Source organism: Prionailurus viverrinus, chromosome D4, assembly GCF_022837055.1.
Source record: "Prionailurus viverrinus isolate Anna chromosome D4, UM_Priviv_1.0, whole genome shotgun sequence".
Classification (NCBI taxonomy): Eukaryota; Metazoa; Chordata; class Mammalia; order Carnivora; family Felidae; genus Prionailurus; species Prionailurus viverrinus.
This window is the reverse complement of record NC_062573.1, coordinates 15,998,108-16,018,499: the sequence shown is the minus strand read 5'-3', so window position 1 is coordinate 16,018,499 and position 20,392 is coordinate 15,998,108. Positions and strand designations below refer to the sequence as shown.

General features: G+C 38.1%; 1 protein-coding gene across 4 annotated transcripts in view; it reads right to left on the bottom strand.

Moving 5' to 3' along the window:
* Positions 1 to 20,392, bottom strand: part of ECPAS (Ecm29 proteasome adaptor and scaffold) — a 106,819-nt gene that overhangs the window by 39,148 nt on the left and 47,279 nt on the right. For all 4 annotated transcript variants that reach the window (XM_047829461.1, XM_047829460.1, XM_047829459.1 and 1 more), the window contains 15 exons: positions 19,710 to 19,829; positions 16,646 to 16,731; positions 16,318 to 16,396; positions 14,471 to 14,520; positions 13,410 to 13,476; positions 13,195 to 13,317; positions 11,045 to 11,148; positions 10,285 to 10,408; positions 9,228 to 9,308; positions 7,772 to 7,994; positions 7,286 to 7,377; positions 4,350 to 4,484; positions 3,421 to 3,583; positions 2,794 to 2,966; positions 1,085 to 1,186 (listed from right to left, as the gene is read on the bottom strand). In XM_047829461.1, the coding sequence (XP_047685417.1) occupies positions 1,085 to 1,186; positions 2,794 to 2,966; positions 3,421 to 3,583; positions 4,350 to 4,484; positions 7,286 to 7,377; positions 7,772 to 7,994; positions 9,228 to 9,308; positions 10,285 to 10,408; positions 11,045 to 11,148; positions 13,195 to 13,317; positions 13,410 to 13,476; positions 14,471 to 14,520; positions 16,318 to 16,396; positions 16,646 to 16,731; positions 19,710 to 19,829 (1,722 nt within the window). The remainder of the gene's footprint in view (positions 1 to 1,084; positions 1,187 to 2,793; positions 2,967 to 3,420; positions 3,584 to 4,349; positions 4,485 to 7,285; positions 7,378 to 7,771; positions 7,995 to 9,227; positions 9,309 to 10,284; positions 10,409 to 11,044; positions 11,149 to 13,194; positions 13,318 to 13,409; positions 13,477 to 14,470; positions 14,521 to 16,317; positions 16,397 to 16,645; positions 16,732 to 19,709; positions 19,830 to 20,392) is intronic.

Here is a 20,392-nt window from a genome sequence, read left to right as displayed (position 1 = left end):
ATTCCAGAGTTTGAGCCCTGCAGTGGGCTCTGTGCTGATAGCTCAGAGCCTGGAGCCTACTTCAGATTCTGTGTCTCCCTCTCTCTCTGCCCCATTCCCGCTCATGCTCTGTCTCTCTCAAAAATAAATAATCATTAAAAAAATTCAAAAAAAATACCGGATTATGATTCCAGAGACCTGGATCCTAACACTGGCTCTGTCACTCAGTGGCCTTAGTCCTCACCCCAATCAGCTTCCTGTCTACCTGCCATCCTTCCAGGCCCAAAAGGAACCTCACCTCCAAAACCCTAACATAAGTCTCCCAAACAGAAGTACTCATACCCTCCTTTGTGAGTCTACTGGCTTCTATGCAAATGTCTCTTTGTTCATTTATTGAGGTCCTACTACTACCAATCACACTGCCAGGCACTTGTTTCATAATGGGGATCAAAATAGACTTTGCCTCAGTCTAGTGGGCAATTAGAAACTGTGATAAATGCTGTGAAGACAAAGTTTGGAGAATCATGAGAGCCCAATAAATGAAGAATCTACTCTAGTTTGATGGCTTTCAAGGGGCTCAGCGCAACCCAAGAAAGGAAGTATTAGTCTTTCAAAAGCTCAGAGCAAAGAAGGACAAAGAGTCTGGTGTACAAAAATGTGAGTAAGTGACGAGAATCAAGCCTAGATGAGGGTCCATATCAGGTCTTGTTAAGATTCATGACACAGGCCTAGCAGCTGCCCATTTGTTGGTCTTCCCAACTACCCTAGAAATTTATCCAGAAGACAGAAGCTAGGCCATCCAACTCAAGAGCAACTGGAATACCAGCATCCAATTCCCACATCTAGTTCACTGCGTTAAGTGTCCTTTTCTACCCACAATGCACTGGGCTTTACTCAATAATTATGAGGAGAGGATTTTCCCACATAGGTGATTTAGTCAATGCTATGCCTACCGAAGTGGTAAGCCCAAGGCTGGTTTGTACTCAATAAGTACTTGGTGAATAAATGAATAAAAGTTTAATTTAAAATCTCATAGCATACAAAACTCCAGCTTAAAAAAAAAAATGCCTTTTTCTGAATAACAATCAGATAGCAATATAAATACCTCCACAGAGTCCATCAGACCTTGCAAGAGGAGCTTCTGGTGAGGAAAATCTCCATCCCCAACTGGAAAATAACCCAGTGTTTGGATTGCTCGTTCTTTCATCTAAAAGAACAGAAAAATTTTTTTAAACAAAGTACATAACAGCTTTATCAGAGAACAGTGTTTCCAAAATGAGAGGACAGGGAGGAGTAGGCTGGCTAAAGCACTTATACACGCAAGTTTCTTCTTAAAAGTATCCAATTTTACATAATTATGTTTATAAGACACTGGAGGTAGAAAGACATAAAACTGAGTTCATTAAGGGTCCGTGGCTGCAAAAGAAGAAAGAAGAAAGCCTCTAAGTAGGTTTATTATCCTTCAAACTGTCTATAAATGTAGGTTTCTGGGCCTGGGTGACCTAAGATCAACTCACAGCTTGACCATATTAGCAGCCTTTACAGATATGTAACCTTAGGCAAGATACTCCACCTCTCTGTGATTCTATTTCCTCATCTGGGAAAACAGAGATGACAACTGTACCTACTTCACTAGACCTTTCAGAGAATTCAATTAATTAATGTATGCGAATCACTCAAGCACACACCTGACACATTATAAGTGCTCACCAAGGGTTGATAATCACTAATTAGTTAATAACAGCTAACAAAAACTACACTGTGACATTCTCAGGAAGTTTTAAACGGTGTCCAGATCAAGAATCAGATTATGGGAGTGCCTGGGTAGCTCAGTCAGTTGAGCATCTGACTCTTGATTTCAGCTCAGGTCATGATCCCAGGACCACAGGATTGAGCCCCGCATCAGGCTCTGTGCTGAACATGGCGCCTGCTTAAGATTCATTCTCTCTCTCTCTCTCTCCTGTTTGTGCTTTCTCTCTCTAAAAAAAAAGAATAAAAAGGGTGCCTGGGTGGCTCAGTCAGTTAAGCATCTGACTCTTGATTTCAGCTCAGGTCTTGATCTCACAATGGGGGAGATCAAGCCCCAAATTAGGCTCTGTGCTGACACTGCAGAACCTGCTTGGGATTCTCTCTCTCCTTCCCTCACTGCCCCTCCCCCACTCATTCTCTCTCTCTCTCTCTCTCTCTCTCTCTCTCAAAATAAATAAACTTAAAAAGAATAAGCTTATGTGTCTATTAAATTTGTAGAAAGTTGATTTATCTGCTCATTAAATCATATTATACTTCAACACTGAGGTACTCTGATCACAAATATAATGTTTTTAACTTTATGAAAATGTTTATCTGAAACTTAAAAATGATAAAAGTCCCTCTCCTCAGATATTACTCAACCCTCTTACTAATGCCCAGATTTCTTAAAACCAAATCGGCTGTCAGAGATTAAGATTTAGAGTTGTTCTAAAATTACAAACGTGATAAAACTATTTAACACTTTACAAACTATTTAACACTTTATTATCCATTGTTTGCAGGACAAAAGAACTACCTGATGCACTTAATTCTTTACCCAAATCCTAACAGGTATGGGCCTACATTGGAGCAGCTTGGCCAAATGGTGCATGCAGAAAGGCTGAACAAAACCACCCTTAACTCAAAATTAAACAGTCACCTAGACTTCCTGTATCATTCTCTTTTATATTAAATCCTTCCTCCAGCTGCATGGCCCTCTATCCTCATTACAACTGTGTTTTTGCTCATTTATGTATCTACAAATAGAAAGAATTTCAGAAAGGAAGGGAAAAAAAAGAAACTTGCCTTATTTGTTTCTTTACTGGAGGGTATTCTATTCAGTAAGCTTTCTACAAGATGCAATTTGGTGAAGCCAGATCCCTCACTGGGGATTGGGAGGGGACCGTTTCTGCCAATTTCACCCAGGGCTGTACAGGCAGCAATTGCCAGGAGGGGCGACGTACTGTCCAAAAACGAGCCTGAAAGCACATTGAGACAAAACTGAGAAGAATACACTTTTGCTCTTGGGATCCAGGGCAAGCAGCAAGGTACTTGAGATTGTTTTAAAGAGAGCACAACAAATCAAAGTCTGCATTTCCCTCTAGTTGATAATTTGTTAGCATTTACTCAGTAACAAAACAACATAGAAATTAGGTAGACAGCACTGTACTCTGGTAAATGTTTAAGGTTTTTCCCATGAGGAAATATCACCTCCGTCATACTGAAACCTATGTATAGGAAAAAATATACAGAAAAACTAGAGTACTTTCATTGCTATTAAAAACACAGAATTTATCTAACACTAAGTAAGGTATTGTGAAAAGGCTTGTGCCTTTAAAATGCAATGCTGCAAAAAGAAACTAAAATGCTGTATTAAATTTTAACCTAATTCAGACACTGCAACATCCAAGTCAGTATGAGCGTATTCATTACCTATCGTTTCGGTGGCACTCTGAATGAGCTCCTCCTGGTCAGGCAGGAAATCGGCATTTGTCTCCAGGTCTTGTTGTTCGGCCATTCTCATTTTCTTCTTAGCCAAATATCTTCCTACTGTGAACCCCAATGCAAGCAAGGATCCGTGTTGTATCTCTGGGCTCTGAATTTAACCACACAACAGCATACGTGTCTGTCACTCTCTCACACATGCAAGAATGCACCGAAATAACTATGTTTCTTACAGTCATCTCCAATAAAACATAAAGCCAGACAACAAAGTGATCATTTGAGATTCGACCGAATACTAATGAATCTGGGGTTTCTAACACTCAAGAATTCTAAGAAGGCAAGCTGGGTCTTGACTCACTTCAAGTAATTCCCTAATCCTACACCCACTCCATGTCGGTGTGAAGGGGCTCTCCTGCAGGCCCCCCTGTAGCACCCATACATTCTTCTAGCTTAGAGCACTTACATAACTACATTACCACAATCTTTAAGCCTAACTTCTCCCTACTGCCAACAAAATACAATGAGCAGATACTATTTCTAACTGCTAAAACCTCTAAACACAAAGTTGAGGTCTGAATGTTTGCAAGCACATGCTTTCTGATAGAAAAGGCACAATGAGAGGCACCAGTAGATAGGGAAAGAAAAAGGAACTAACATTTCTGAGCACCTATAGTACTAGGGATCCTCATGTATTTACTGAATTCCCAGCACCTAAAATTCAGCACCTAAATCAGACACAAGGTACTCAAAGTTGTTGCACAGAATGAATTAATCAATGTATTATCTATCATCTATCTCACTCTTCACAATCATAAAAGTTCCTTTTAGAAATGAGAAGACGAAACCTAAAAACAGATGCTTTTGGAAAGCTCTGCCATCTCCCCCAAAAAAGAATAAAGACAAAACTGGTAACATACATGATTGTCTTTTGTAGTCTTTATAAGCTGTTCTATCATTGACTTCAACTCATTTCCAGACACTGTAGACACCACCACAGAATAAAACAATGCTGCCAGTTCACGCATCTCTTCTTTACTGCTATTCATCAGACTCTGAGTGGTGTAAGAAACAAATATATACATCATATGCAATCATCTTCCTACTGACAACATCTGACATTTAAAATTAATAATACGATATATTCAATCTATTGGTATCTGCAAGAAAATAACACAATAGGCTATTATTTTAAAAAGCTGAATTATATATCAAAATGTCCTATGCCTTTTCATCAAAAATATAAAACACAAAGAATTAATACACAGATGATCTAAAACAGAGGTCAGGGTGCCTGGCTGGCTCAGCCAGAGGAGCATCCAACTCTTGATCTCCAGGTCATGAGTTCGAACATCATGAGTGTAGAGATTACTTAAATAAAAAAAATTAAAGCAGAGATCAACAAATGTTTTCTGTAAAGGGCCAACTAGGCTTTGTGGGACCTATGATCTGTGTTGCAACAACTCTATTCTGCCACTGTAGCACAAAAGCAGCCACAGGCAACAGATAAATGAAAGGGTATATATGTGTTCCAGTAAAACTTTATGGACTCTATAATTCTCATGTATCAGAAAATGTTATTCATCTTTTTTTTTTCCAACTATTTAAAAATTAAAAACTGAGGTGCCTGGGTGGCTGAGTCGGTTGAGCCTCTCACTCTTGATTTTGACTCAGGTCATGATCCCAGGGTCATGAGGTAGAGCCCCGGTGTTGGGTCCATGCTGAGTGTAGAGCCTGCTTAAAATTATCTCTCTCTGCCCCTCCCCTGCCTGCTCATACACGTTCTCTCTCTCTAAAAAAATAATTTAAAAAAAATTAAAATACGAAGGGACGCCTGGGTGGCTCAGTCAGTTGAGCGTCCGACTTCGACTCAGGTCATGATCTCACACTCATGGGTTCGAGCCCCGCGTCAGGCTCTGTGCTGACAGCTCAGAACCTGGAGCCTGTTTCGGATTCTGTATCTCCCTCTCTCTCTGCCCCTCCCCCACTCGCACTTTCTCTCTCAAAAATAAATAAACATAAAAAAATTTTTTTAGGGACGCCTGGGTGGCTCAGTTGGTTGGGCGTCCGACTTCGACTCAGGTCATGATCTCGCAGTCCATGAGTTTGGGCCCCATGTCAGGCTCTGTGCTGACAGCTCAGAGCCTGGAGCCTGTTTCAGATTCTGTGTCTCCTCCTCTCTCTGACCCTCCCCTGTTCATGCTCTGTCTCTCGCTGTCTCAAAGATAAATAAACGTTAAAAATTTTTTAAAAAAAATTTTTTTAAACTGACATATGAAAACCATTCTAAGCTTGCAGGCCATACAAGAACAGGAGGCAGGCCAGATCTGGTACATGAACCACAGCTTAATGACCCCTGATCTACATGATCAAAAGTCAGAAACTCTGACATCATTTTACAATCAGCAAATATTCACAAGGAATAAAAAAAACCTTTTAAGCCAGAAGCGATTTCATGAGACCAGATTTTCCAGAAAAGTGCAAAACTCACACCTCTTGGTATATTACATTCATGCTTTCACACTAAGAGATAATCTGTACATTTTACCATAACTCAAGTTCCATTTTCCAAAAAGAACTGCATTAGGTGGCACAAGAGGTATATGAAACTGTATGAGCCATACCTGTACTAAAAACAATGTTTCACTTTGCAGTGCAATTCAAATTTAACTGAGCATCTTGAATTTTTCTTTGTTAAACCTGGCAATGCTTTTGGTGTGAGCATGGGACAAGAACACTCTCCTACATGGCTGGTGGGAGTGTAAACTGGTACTGCTCATATGCAGGATGCTTGTATCCCTCAAAAATGCTAAGCCTATGTCCTCAATTCCACTTCTAGGGAATCCATCTAAAAAATATACTGCCTTATATTCAAAATGATAGACTGTTCACTGCAGCAAACTGGAAGCACCCTAACTGACCATCAGTGGGGCTCTAGAATAAATTATGGCACATTTATATAATGGAAAAAATGAAGCCATTAAAGACAATATCCTCTCTGTAGTTCCACAGGAGTGCCTACACATTTTAACTTTAAGCGAAAGAAGTAAGATACAACATGGTGTGAAATTTTTAAAAAACGTGAAACAACAACAACAATAAAACAGTGTGAAAACTATGCACCTTTTGTGTAAAAGAAGGAAATAACTTAAAAATGCTTACTTTTATCTGTGTGTATGTGTGTAAGTATACTCGAGAAAGTACACCATATATAAGTAAGTGATGACCTATGTATGTCAGGTGAGAGGGGAAGGGGCAGGAAATAGGGAGATTTGGGTAAGTAGGAGACAGTTACAGAAAGGAGACAGTTTACATATTTTTTTAAATGATCTATTATTCCACTATCATAAGGCAACCAGTTTTTTTTTTTTTAAGTTTATTTTGAGAGTAAGAGTGAGAACGAAAGAGAGAGGGGACGGTGGGGGGAGAGAGGAAGAGAGAGAATCCCAAGAAGTCTCTGTGCTGTCAGCGTGAAGCCTGACGCAGGGCTTGAACCCATGAACCTTGAGATCATGACCTAAGCTGAAATCAAGAGTCAGACGCTTAATCGACTGACCCACCCAGGTGCCCCACATATTTTTTATTTAAACTACAAATCTATTTTTTTTAACTTTTAAAACAGAAAAACATAATTTTTTTTTATCTATATGATTCTCAATTCATCTCTCACTCTCATCTAGATGGATCATTGAGATACACTAACCTAACATGCTTCCCAGGAAGTGTTTGGTAGGAGAGTTTTCAAAATGGCCCAAAGGTAGGAATGGTCATAGCAACACTAGCAGGAAGACAAAATCCTAAGACTACAGTGAAAAATATACAGAATCAAAGAGAAATGTACATGCATAAGATGTACCTTTATCCATTCTGTTTTGTCTACAAATTTGGCAGCCAGTTTTTCTGGATACACAGAGACAGCTTCCAGTAGACAGTACATGACTGGCAAACCTAATTGAGACAGAATTCTGTTTTAGCTTCAAGAAAAGTGGTAAACACACAGGGTTCACTAAATTCCTTTTAAGTATAAGGCCCCTGCTTTGGAAGGCATCTCCCAGTTCTACAAAACAAAAATCAACTTAAATCCAGTATGTGATTCAATACAGCAAGTTTACAGACTAAATACCTATAAAAAGATATACCATTCTACATACCCACTTCCAAAGTAAAAAACATTATCTATTGTTAGCATTTCTTTCTGAAGGAGTAACAGTGCATCCAGGATGAATCAAGTAAGTTTAGAAAAGAAACAAAGACTAATGTTCAGGTACAGGAGTGAAGAGAGTTAAGATTAGATTTTTGCCTAAGTGCTTTACCATCTGTCCTCAGCCGCACAACCACCTACCTCCAACACCTGCCAGCAGCTGCTGAAGCAGGCCAATGTAGATCTGAACAGGGTTGGTCTCTCCACTCTTGGAAGATGATGAGGATGTCGCCTGGCTACCTGACATCAGAGTCCGTATGTAGCGTCCAATGGCTGGGGCGTGATCTTGCATATCGGCCAAACTCTGGGAGGTGGGCACCACTCCCGCACTGTGCGCTAGGCACGTGCGCAAGTACAGGACGATCTGAAAGCAGAAGGAGGAAAAGCAGTCAAGCTCCTCAAGAAGTCAGTGTGGGAGGGTGTGCTGCAAAAGGACACTTTCCTAGCTTCATTTCCCCACCCTCCCTCATAAAGCTATTCGACAATCCTCACAAAAGCTGGAAAACATGACTCAGTAAGTTAACTGAAACTACAGTAATGCAGCACAGTTTACATAACAAGCTTTTATAAATCCAAAGAGTGTTTTTAGTGGAGTTTAATGGAGTTAAAATGCAAACTCAACTTTTTTAAAGTCTAAACAATTACAACAAAATCGTTATTTTTTAAAAGAGGTGGGGGGGGAGACAGAGAGAGAAAGGGGGAGAGAGAGAGAGAGAGAGAGTGAGCAGAAACCTGGGGCAAATCATCTATTCCTGTAGAACTCCAGTTGTATTTAACCTCTACCAACGTAAGAATTTGAGAATATGGGTTCGTACCATCTACCAAAGAGTAGAGACAACACCACAAAAACTTGTGATACAAACTGGCTAACAAGGAGTCCTCTGGAAGTTCTTCCCTTGAGAGCTAAAATAGGACAGGTGACAATTCCACCGTGGGTATTCTTACTCACTCTGAACAAGATTACCTCCTGTTGTTTAATTAGTGCAAGTCAATGACCTAAATAGATAACCCAAACAACCTCGGCATATTGTTGGCTTTAAATTCAAATCTAATTTGCTGTAATAATTTGCTGAAAATAACAACAATAATCAATGCAGAGCACCCAGTTCCTCCACAAAGAGAATCTCACTGAGCTAAATATACTTAAAGACTCCACCATGAATTAAAATAATACCAATTACCAAGGGGCACCTGGGTGGCTCAGTCAGTTAAGCATCGTAACTCTTTTGATTTTGGTTCAGGTCATGATCTCACGGTTTATGAGATCAAGCCCCACATCGGGCTCTATGTACCAATAGCACGGAGCCTGCCTGGGATTCTTTCTCTCCCCCTCTCTCTGCCCCTCCCCCGTTCTCACTCTCTCTCTCAAAATAAATAAACTTTTTAAAAACTTAAATAAATAAATAAATAAATAAATAAACAAACAAATAATACCAATTACCAAACGCTTTTTTGCTAATAAACAACCTGGTGAAAAACAATGACATCACAATATGGGTTTATGTAGAACACAAAAAAGTTCGGACATCTCTTTGGGTGTGACATGATCTTTCAGAATGTGTAGAGAGAGAGAAATGGAAACCTATCCCAGTCCCACCTCTCCAAAGGCCGCTGGGTTAAACGGAAGGACAGTGGTCCCAGTCATGTACTTGGCTGGAGTTTTCATTCGATGGGAAGCCTGATAAAAATAAGCCAAAAACAAACACTATTACTAAAAAATGGAGCACATGTGCCCCTCCTCAATTCAAACACAATTGTATTTCTAACTACATTATTGTTTGCTACAGTTTTTTTCTAGTCACAGCATTTTTCCATCAATCATGCTGACTGCACATGTCCCTCAAACCCTAAATGACAGGTGTGGTGCTTTTTTTCCTGGCTTTTCTCTCCTTTTCTCCTGGCGTGTTTACTGCTTGTTTAAAAAGAATAAACTGCTCCAGGCATCTATTAACAGTCACCTCGGGCCACTGCAGGCCCGTTATTTTCATTACTAATGGAGCAAGAGGAAAATATGTGCACAAAAGCATCTTCTGACCACAAATGTGACTGTGCTATAGAGAATTATGGCTACCTAGTCCTGACCTCCAACTCCCTTAAGATATCTGTCTGAGCAGAAAGCTAGGACTACCAGCATACTCAAAGAAACACTGATGTAAAAAGAGGGCCAGGATCAGGACTGGGGGGTCACGATAGCCAACACTCTGTCTGATCCACCAGCAGAGAGAACTGCGCACACATGGGAGGTTTGCAAAAGCAGATGTGATGCCCTCCTATGATCAGAGTGGAAAAAATCTGACCTATTTCCTGGAGTATTCTTAAACTTATGGTTCCTAAATAATTCTCTCAAAAAATAAAAAAGGAGACCTATGTTTAAGAATGTCATACCAAGGGGAAAATTTTTAAACCTAGCCAGAATGTTAAAGAGCATATAAGGAATTATAAGTAATTCAGAATGGGGCAAAACAAATCAATTTTGAGAATTACATTTTCTTCATTTTGTATTCTCTTCCTCTACTGTAAATATTAACATTGTTAAAAACCTTACTACTATTCAACATTTAGCAATGACATTTCAAATATGTCACCTAAAAATGCGTTTATTTTTATCATTCATTATATGACCCACGCTAATTTTCTCAAGTTAAATGCCATACCTTTTCTTGAATATAATACACCATTTCTGGGAAAGAAGGCATCTGCTTAGAAGCATTTTCTTTTCTGTTTCTACCAGGAAGACATCTTAATACTCGCTGTGCCTCTCCATGAACTTCTTCTCGTCTTTCAGAAAGACAAATAAAAATAAAAAATTAATTTCAATAATGGCAAAATGATCATTTGATGATTAAGAACAGCAATTTTATTTGACAGCTGGGGTTCTGAGAAAATGTCTTAAATACGTTCTCGGCTATCTAAGAAAAAAGTCATAAAATACACTGCAAGAAATTACTTCTCTTTGGGGGCGCCTGGGTGGCGCAGTCGGTTAAGCGTCCGACTTCAGCCAGGTCACGATCTCGCAGTCCGTGAGTTCGAGCCCCGCGTCAGGCTCTGGGCTGATGGCTCAGAGCCTGGAGCCTGTTTCTGATTGTGTGTCTCCCTCTCTCTCTGCCCCTCCCCCGTTCATGCTCTGTCTCTCTCTGTCCCAAAAATAAATAAATGTTGAAAAAAAAAATTTTAAAAAAAGAAATTACTTCTCTTTGGAAATATCTTGAGATTTGAACAGTTATGTGGCTTGCCCAGAAATAAACAAGATAGGGTATAACTACAGGTCTCTATCATATCAAGGGCCATATTTTTAACTCTTTAATAAATTGCTTCTAAATTCCATAGACCAACGTTAAAAACAATATAAATTTTAGTAATTTTCAAATAATTTTAAATGAACCCAAATTCAAATTAACACCTTTTGAAACTTACGGATCTCCTGCAGCTAGTAAGAGCAAATATCTGGACGGTATATGATCTGAGGGAAACACCGTGCTAGCAAATTTCACAGCCACCTGTCGAACTTGAACTTCAGGCTATTTGACACATGAATTCATGTACACACAAACACATACGGATTTTAAAAAAAGAAGAACTCAATTAGCAACAATTCATTCTAGTCAAGGTAAGTCATCTTAATTGTAAACAATCAAAATTAAAACTGCTATTTTAGGAAGTATGTCTAAATAAATAAAGACAAATCATGTGTTGAAAATCTTTAATCAAGTTGTTTAGAAGCTTTGGAAAGTGACATCACTTAAAAAGTACTTTTATGATCTAAAAGGACCCTCCAAGTAAAGCAGGAAGACCCACCAAGACCATACATAGCCAGAGAATCTCTCTGTACGTGCACATCCTCAGCCCAACTTTGGGACCAAGGTCACTGCAGTTTCTGGCCATCACCCCTGCTTCCCCAATTCTCAAACTGTTAGTCACATGAATGAAATTAAGACATTCTGCAGCGAACACAAACAGAGGTTACTTGGAATCTCTACAAATTTGGAGCAAAATATGTCCAAATTTTTCAGATTAGCTCTAGTTAAAACAGACTCCAAAGCAGTTTCAACTACGTAAACATATGCAATGAACTTAAATAGATTAAGTATCTATGAATACAAAGTTCAACCGGAGAAGCAGTTGAAGAATCTTTATTCTGAAAAGCCTTATTCTCATGCACTTCCCCCGCCCCAGGTCCTTCTCTTAGTCACAAACCTAACATCGTGAGAGGAGAGCGATAGTAAGAAACAGATACTGTCCTACATTCAGGTCTATCTTGCTCTTTATCATTCCTTGAGCTACAATAAACAGCAATGATATTAAGGACTAGTTCGTATGATTCAGCCTACAGTCTGGTTGCTTTCAGTGTAGTCTAAGAATATAAATTAGCTTTGCTGTAGTAATACTGTTACATGATTTTATCCGTGTAGGTACAACCAGCACCCACATGCATTATACAAGCATCATGCATCCTTGTAAGGTTACCTAGGGAAAGTCTTAAGTATTCTAATGAGTTTCCAAAAAGCCTGCACTTCTTTGTCCACAATATATGACTATGAACCATGTACAAGAGCATCTGACAATGGAACTCTACATACAGTAATTTTCTTAAGTGTATATAATAATCCTGTCATATTTCAATAGAAACCAGATACCTTTCTGAACCTTCAGTAATTCCCTCGATATGAATATATTAAATATGCCAGCCACATTTCAGTAGGACACAACATATTAATCACACTAAGACTTTTTGACATCATTCCCTCTTCTAATCTCCCTTTCTACTCCTAGAAATGGAGGACAAAGAACTGACCACAGCAAATACATATTATTTTTTATTGTATAATATATATTGCATATACATGTTGCATGTACATATTGAGTACATATAGATAACTCAAAATTCTCTACAAACAACCATGACAGCCAAATAAAGTCTAGAAGGAAGAAGAGTATGTATGATGGTACTGGCTTACTTCCTACACACTCATTATAATGTATAAAATTTGTCTTTCTCTCCGGCTTAGCCAGTGGACTGTAGGGTTCAACTACCAGGTAAGACAAAAGACTTCCAACTTGGGAAAACACAACATTAAGAACAGTTTCCCAACATGAAAGGCTTTAAACATAAAGCCTCTCTCTGTGAATATCACCACTCCCTCTTCCCTAAAATCATATTCCCATCACAAAGTATCAAAAATCAACCATAGGGGCCCCTGGGTAGCTCAGTCAATCAAGTGCCGACTTCGGCTCAGGTTGTGATCTCACAGTTCATGAGTTTAAGCCCCATGTCAGGCTCTGTGCTGACAGCTCAAAGCCTGGAGCCTGCTCCCCATCCTATGTCTCCTCTCTCTACCCCTACCCCACTCACGCTCTGTCTCTCTCTCTCTCTCTCTCAAAAATAAAATAAACATTAAAAAAAAATTTTTTAATAAAAAAAATCAATCATAAAGCACAGCCCAAATGAAAGCAAATATTCTTCTTACTTGTCAAGATAGTTAAGGAGAAAAGCAATTCAAATTTTGTTCTTAAAAATGTAAAATGTCTATATTGCCAACCTCTCCAGTTCACATAGCTGGACCTACCTTTATTAAGTATGAAGCCACAAGTGCCTCCATGAGAGTTCGCTGTGCTCCCTCCAAAGTACTGTAAGCTCCAACCATCATAGATAACGCTTCTTGAATAGCAAGCCGAGTCTCAGGCTCTTCCTATAAGTATGATAAAAATAGCATTTCCCTCCTGTCAGGTGTCCAGGTCAGCATCCAAATGGAAAGCATAAACTTGCCAGGTGTTTCCCTACCTTACACAGGGCTTCAAAAAGCTGCTGCACAAGAGCTATATCCTTAGTGAATAAATGGGGCATTCGACTGTAAGAGAATATAAGACCATTGTTATGATCATACATTTCCACAAGGTTGCAAGAAAATGCAACTAAATGAAAATTTTCTTGAATTGCATTTTCATCTCTGAACACAATGTCAGCATCATTAGATTACCTCCCCCAAAGAGCCAAATACTTTTTAAAGCAAATATTTAATTCTTCAGCCCTCTAATCCAAGTAACCATGATTTAAATACATACTGTCCAGATATTCCCTTTACAATATTCCATGCATTCAGTTAGCATTTCTGATTTTAATAGGAAAAAAAAACACAATTAAGACTAAACTGCTATTTAAACTAAAGGCTATCGGACAAGTGCGGTATCGGGGGATCTAGGGTGGCTTTTTTCTGAGCCCCAAAGATCCTTTCCCTGCACAGTACAGAAGAGCAAGACCCAATCTACATGGGCCAGTACAAAACCTGTACCATGGACAGAAGCACCATATGGTGCTACTGAGGGTGCTGTACCTCTATCTCCCTGCTTTGAAATATAGTGAAGGAAGAGGAAACCAGGAGGAAGTAGAAAAAGGAAATCATACTAAGCAGGAAAAAAAGAAAAAATCCACCTTTGGAAACAGGGCCACCCAGAATCATAATATAGTACTATCAGAAAAGAGAGTCAAAGAGATAAACCTTGATGACTGGGATTATAAAGACTGGTAATAAAGAAGCCACAAGAACACTTAAGATCAATCAAATGTCTCCAGGGTGCAAGAAAAAGTAACCCATCATGACACAATCCAGTTCAAAATATCATTTCAAGACTACCATTTAATATGGAAACATACCTTCAAATGTAAATTGAAACATCTCACATCATTTTCCTACTACAAGGAAAACATTTCTAAACAACCTATGGCTTAAATACATTTCCTTTCAAAATCAGAAAAAAAAATTATTCTCCATCTATTATTAAATGCCACATAATTTCTCTTAGTTTGCCAACAGGATATCTCTCACTGAAGAAGAGTTTACTCACCTGGAGAGTTTTCCAACAGCTGAATATGCCATTGACAGTAGCTTAGGGTCCTTGAAATTAAGAAGAAAAAAAAAGAACAAAAAACAGACAAAACAAAAAATACAGTAAACAGCAAAACATTTTTGCTGCAATTACATGCATTATTTTACTCCTTGTTAAACCTGGTCTCACTCTGCCTAACTACAAGATATTAACATCTGAACAAAACAAACCAACAAAAAAATCCAAACCCAGAATCATCACACTACTAAAAGGAAAAGGAAAAACAAAAATGAAACTTTGCATCCCCAACTCACTCCAAAAGGAAATGCAGATGTCATAAATGAAAGGTTTCTCTTAGTTGTGCTAAGTTCAGGGTATTTGCAACACTATGTAACCTGCAAACACCAAAATTCACCTTCAACACACTGGGAAAACAGCTGAACTTAGCAGAAAATTCACCACTGGTCACATACTAAGGTCCTCCATCTCTAACCCAAAACTGTGATAAGCTAAGCGAAGAACAATTACCTACAAGTCGGCATAACAAACAGCTTCCTCTCATATCTTCCATTATAAAAAATTAAAGGGATCACAGTCATCAAGAGAGTGAGGTTCCCTCCTCAGACAGACAGAATTTTTATGAAATTTTATGAAAGCCAATAGTCTGATGCCTCAAAACAAAGTAACCCCTCTGTGAGCTGAAGTTTATACAATTAGCATAGGGCTCACTCTTCTGCACCTAAATGGACACTCTTAAGGAGTCATCTGTTGGGAAGACAGGCAGGTGTCATCTCCAAGTACAAGGATCGGGGCCCTGTGGTTTTACCTGGCCTCTCTAATCTATTTTTAAATATACAAATTCTCCCCTAAAAACCCAAAAGCACTTTTATTTCTACCAACGATCCCAAGCATCTGACTATCCATGCCATAAAAATAACCTGGAAGGTTCCTTAGGCCTCAAAAACCACACAAATACTATTCAATAAAAGACAGGAGAGCCAAGCCCCCAAAACACAACTGCACACCAAAGAATGACTTTTCACTAATAATACCTGTTAATGTGCATTCAGTGCGTCGATAATGGTGTGTGATCTCCTTTAATCTTCACAATAATCCAATGAAGAGGTATTATTTTTCCAATCAAGAGCAGAGCTCCAAAGACTTTAAGCCACTCATCAAAGGACAAAACTAGGATTCAAACTCAATTCTAACTCCAAATGCCAGGATCTTAGTGACTATACCACTGCAAACATGCATTTGTGTGTAGCTCAGACTTAGGAAAATAACGCTAACTAGAGTTCTTAAATCTTACTTTCTTTAGCAAATTCACCTGAACTAATGAAGACGGCATGGCACGAGGGACACAGCCAGGACAAACAGGATTCAAAACACTTGGTTTCAAGGAAGCCTCATCTCACTGAGCTTAAGGAATCAAAAACTTACTGAATGCATGTTGTTACAGAATTGTGAATAGGTGAAAGCTCAGCCCTTAAGAATTAACACTATTTCTGAATCTAAGCAAATCCAAATAAACATCCACATGAAAACAAATCATAAAATAAAATTTAATTCTTTCCATTCCATTTTTGCATAGTGCCTAAAAGCAGAATAAAGTGCAAATGCTTTAAAAAAGATAAGACCTCTCAAAATTCATATCAATTTTTTTAACACTTAGTTCCAAAAAAAAAAAAAAAAAAAGCAAAAGGTGGCAGTAATTTCTGAAATTTGTACCACTTCAAGTAAAAATGCTAGAAATGATGGAACAACAGCAAACTGTAACTAACTAAACCAACATGTAGACCAGAAAGGTGGATAACATTCTAAAATAGAAGCTGTTAACAATATGTAAAAGACAAGTCACTTACTTCTTTATATTCATTGATTAGCTTGGTCAGGCCATTCAAAAGCATTGGACCTAGGGGCTTAATCTTGATTTCTGGACAACTTTAAAAAAAATAGCACACATACACAAAGCAAGATAAAAATCTCGTTATTATTTATCTTTTCAGATGATTACTTCAAATAATGAGACACAACTGAAATAAATTAAAATAATCTATTGAAACCTACAATTTTTTTTTTTTTTTAAGATGAGCAAACATGGATTTCTTTCTGGATAGGAAAGAAATACTTGAAACATCTGATCATTCCAACAGTTTGAAATCTTACAGTCAAATAGTTGAAAAAACTTACGTTATACAAATGTGATGCACAAACTGCAAGGATAACGTTCTCAATTTTGAATTTGTATTTGTACCAAAAAGTCCGTCATACACCACCTACAAGAAAGGGACAATGACAATACCAATTAATAGCAGCAATTTACTATTTTCAAATATTAGGCTTCAACGGCAGATCTTGCGCACCACCCCTCATTCTTCAAAATTAATGATTATAATCATTTTAGCTGACCACCATAGGAAGCCAGCCAATCAGTGGCTCCAGTCAGTAGTCCATGAAGTACAAACACAAAGGTTGACCTTACAAGTCTGCAAAACTTGTGGCTCTACCACCAGAAAGCAACAGAGCTCACAGCGGGCCCCCTCTCTGCCACTCTGTACCACACAGGGGACACTATCAGATAAAACCACTTTGGGTGTATTAAGTTCCTCAATTACATGCAGTCATTCTGAACAGATTATATAAAAACTTCACAGAAAACACCAAGATTAAAGCATTCTACAAGCGGACAGTCGGGACATAGGTGCTCCATGTATTGTGTAGTCATGTCTAGGTGGCAAAAGAGCACACAGTACGTGAGTTTTGTGTAGCATCCAGAAGGCTCAAAGAAATCTAAATTTCCCAAATTTCTACTTTTTATGGGATAGTCTTACACTTAAAAAAAAAAATCTCCTTACACTGGTTTCTAAAACTTCTAGTAGTATTCTGATCTTACTTAACAACGACATGTGACTGAACACAGAACAGGACTGAGCCTCTAATGGGTAACCGACACTATGCAAGGTTTGTGAGATACAAAGAGGGCAGCATCGCTCCCGAGGCACTCGATCGTGTTGAGGGGTCAAAATGTACATACATTAAAAATGATATAGGACAATATATAATCACATGCTACTTTTTGGAAAAGACTTTTAGAAAATTTATCTGATAATGCTATATTATATAGAGTAATATGGTAAAATGAAAGAAGCAAAAGGAATAATCAACACTAATGTTTTGTCAGAAAAAATAAAATTCATGGTGCTTACATTATATGCAAAGCATTATGCTACGTTCAAAATCAAGATGAGGTAACATATGACTAATTAAAGGCACTGGTATCAGGAAAGAAGAGGCTCATCTAAATGATACCTTGAAGGATTCTATGACTGAAAGGTGGAGGGGGTGGGCAGGGCCAATTATGTAGAACAGTAATATGCAATCATTAAAAACAGGAATGTAACAAAGAATGTGTGCGATGAACAAGGAGTTTGTCTTTGAATATACAAAGTTTCGGCTAGATTTATTTTGAAAACACTAAATAACTACAAATAAATTATACACCTACAGGATATCTATGAATACTCTGTCACAAAATTCTAGCTGCTTATTATGTAACATGGTGTTACTACAACCAAATATTCTGAACCAAAATTATCAAGACGCTGTCTGGGAAACAGTGCTTGGGAATACCAATTATAAAACACCAATCATGAAAAAGAAATGAAAGAAGCTCCGTGATAATTTTATGTTTAAGGAGACACAAAACAATACTTTAAAGTTACTCAAATCTTAGAGTGCCAGATATGGAGAATACAAGTTTTATCATCTAAGAGGAGGAAGCAGCCACTGATACAAAATAGGCTTTAAGAGGGAGAGATGCTAAGAAGTCTATGTCCACCATACAGTGAACATGAAGGAGAGTGTTCTCATTCTGGGACTGAAAGAGAAGGGTGGCAGGAAATGGGAACATTTTTCAGACGGGAGGTAGCGCACTGGAGTGCATCCTGAAACATGAGTAGATGTTTACCAAGCTAAAGGGGGAAGAGGAGCTCTGCCAGGTAAAGGGAACATTCTGAGCAGAGACAGAGCCATGAAAACAGTATATTTCAAGAGGAACAATTTTTGTTGGAGCTTAAGGTACAGGGTAAGGTGGGGGTGGGGGGCAAGAGAGGATACCGGAAGATAAAGAACTGCTAACTTTTCAGCGGTCACTAGGAACCTGATAATTGAATGAGAACTAGTCACTGCTAGTGGGAAAAAAATTTCGGGTGGAAATTTAGGGTGGAATTAGGGTGGAAAAAAAATTTTTTTAGAAAAACAGGAAAAGCTCTGACACTGATTTAAGCTCAAAAGCAAATAACTAATGACAAAATTATACCCAAATCTCTCTACTCCTGAGCTCTGCTGGTCACTACTTAGATAAAAGGTAAGAGCTTTTGCAGAGGGACTCATCCCACATCAAAAGAGAGTATAAGGATTTCCAATGCAGCAAAAGCCCTGGTGGCAACAGAGAAAACAGAATGGCTGTGGGCATGAGGAAGGGAAACAAGATAGGAGATTACTGGAATAACCAAAATAAGAAAGGACAGTCTCAATTAACACCAGCATTAAATATAGGGAGATAAAGACATTAAGAAGGCAGAATCAAGAGGATTTGGCCATTGTCATCACATGGGGTTCTTTTCCACTTAACTGACTGGTAGAAACTTGTTCACTTAAAAACATGTTTGGAGCACATGAGTGGCTTAGTCAGTTAAGTGTTCAATCTTGATTTCAGCTCAGGTCATGATCTCACGGTTCATGGGTTCAAGCCCTACGTCAGGTTCTGTGCTGACAATGCACAGCCTGCTTGGGATTCTCTCTTTCTCTCAAAATAAATAGGTAAGCTTAAGAAAAGAAAAAAGAAAAGAAAAGGAGAAAAGGAGAAAAGGAGAAAAGGAGAGGGAAGGAAAGGGAAGGGAAGGGAAGGGAAGGGAAGGGAAGGGAAGGGAAGGGAAGGGAAAAGAAGACAGAAAAAGAAGACAAAAAAAAAAACACATTTTTGGAGAAGAGCAACTCAGAAAAACATTAGTTTGAAAGGACAGTCACCATACATTTAAGTTGGATGTTAACTATATATAGTACACACTCGACAACAAAAATTTTTTAAATCATTTCTGCAGTTACACTTAAGATAGAAAAAAAAGATGGATTCTCATTAATCTTGTTAATACGTCAATGCATCTCCTAAATATCCATTAATGCATTTCTTTCTCTAATTAAACAGACATAAAAGTTGTAAACAGGCCATTTTTCTCTGGAAAGAACAAATTACCTGAATGTTAGCAGGGAACGTTTCTGCAGCTTGTCTAGAACGAAGGAGATGGGGGACAATCTTCAACTTGACCCTTGTACTGACTGGGTCCCTCTTCAGCTCTGGCTTCAGAACTGCTCCCTGTTCAAAAGATGTTTAATTATAACTCAGCATTTCAAAATTACTGTGTGCTGAAAAAGTCATGAGAGATCATCTAAATCAGTAGTCTCTCAAACTTTTGTTTCAAGATCACTTTACACTCTTACAAACTACTGAACACACAGAGTTTTTGCTTATATTGGAACACATATCACCATATGCTACATTAAAAACTAAACTGAGAATTTTTACATATTCACTTAAAATTATATTAATAAACCTATCATATATTTTAATAACATATTTTTTAGAAAATTAACTATATTTTCCCAGACAAAAAACTGTACTGACATTGTTTCATGTTTTTCTATAAATATCTTGATTGTCCACCTTAATAGAAGAGAGTTGGATTCTTTTATCTTCTACATTCAATCTATTGTGGTTATGTTATTTTGGTTAAATTACATTTAAAAAAAAAAAAAACCCAGTTTCAAAAAAGATACATGGTTGGAAAACTTGGGATGATTTTAGCCTTTTCAGGTAATTGTAGATATTCTTTGATACTATGCCAAAACTTAATAAACAACAGCACCTTAAAGGTTAAA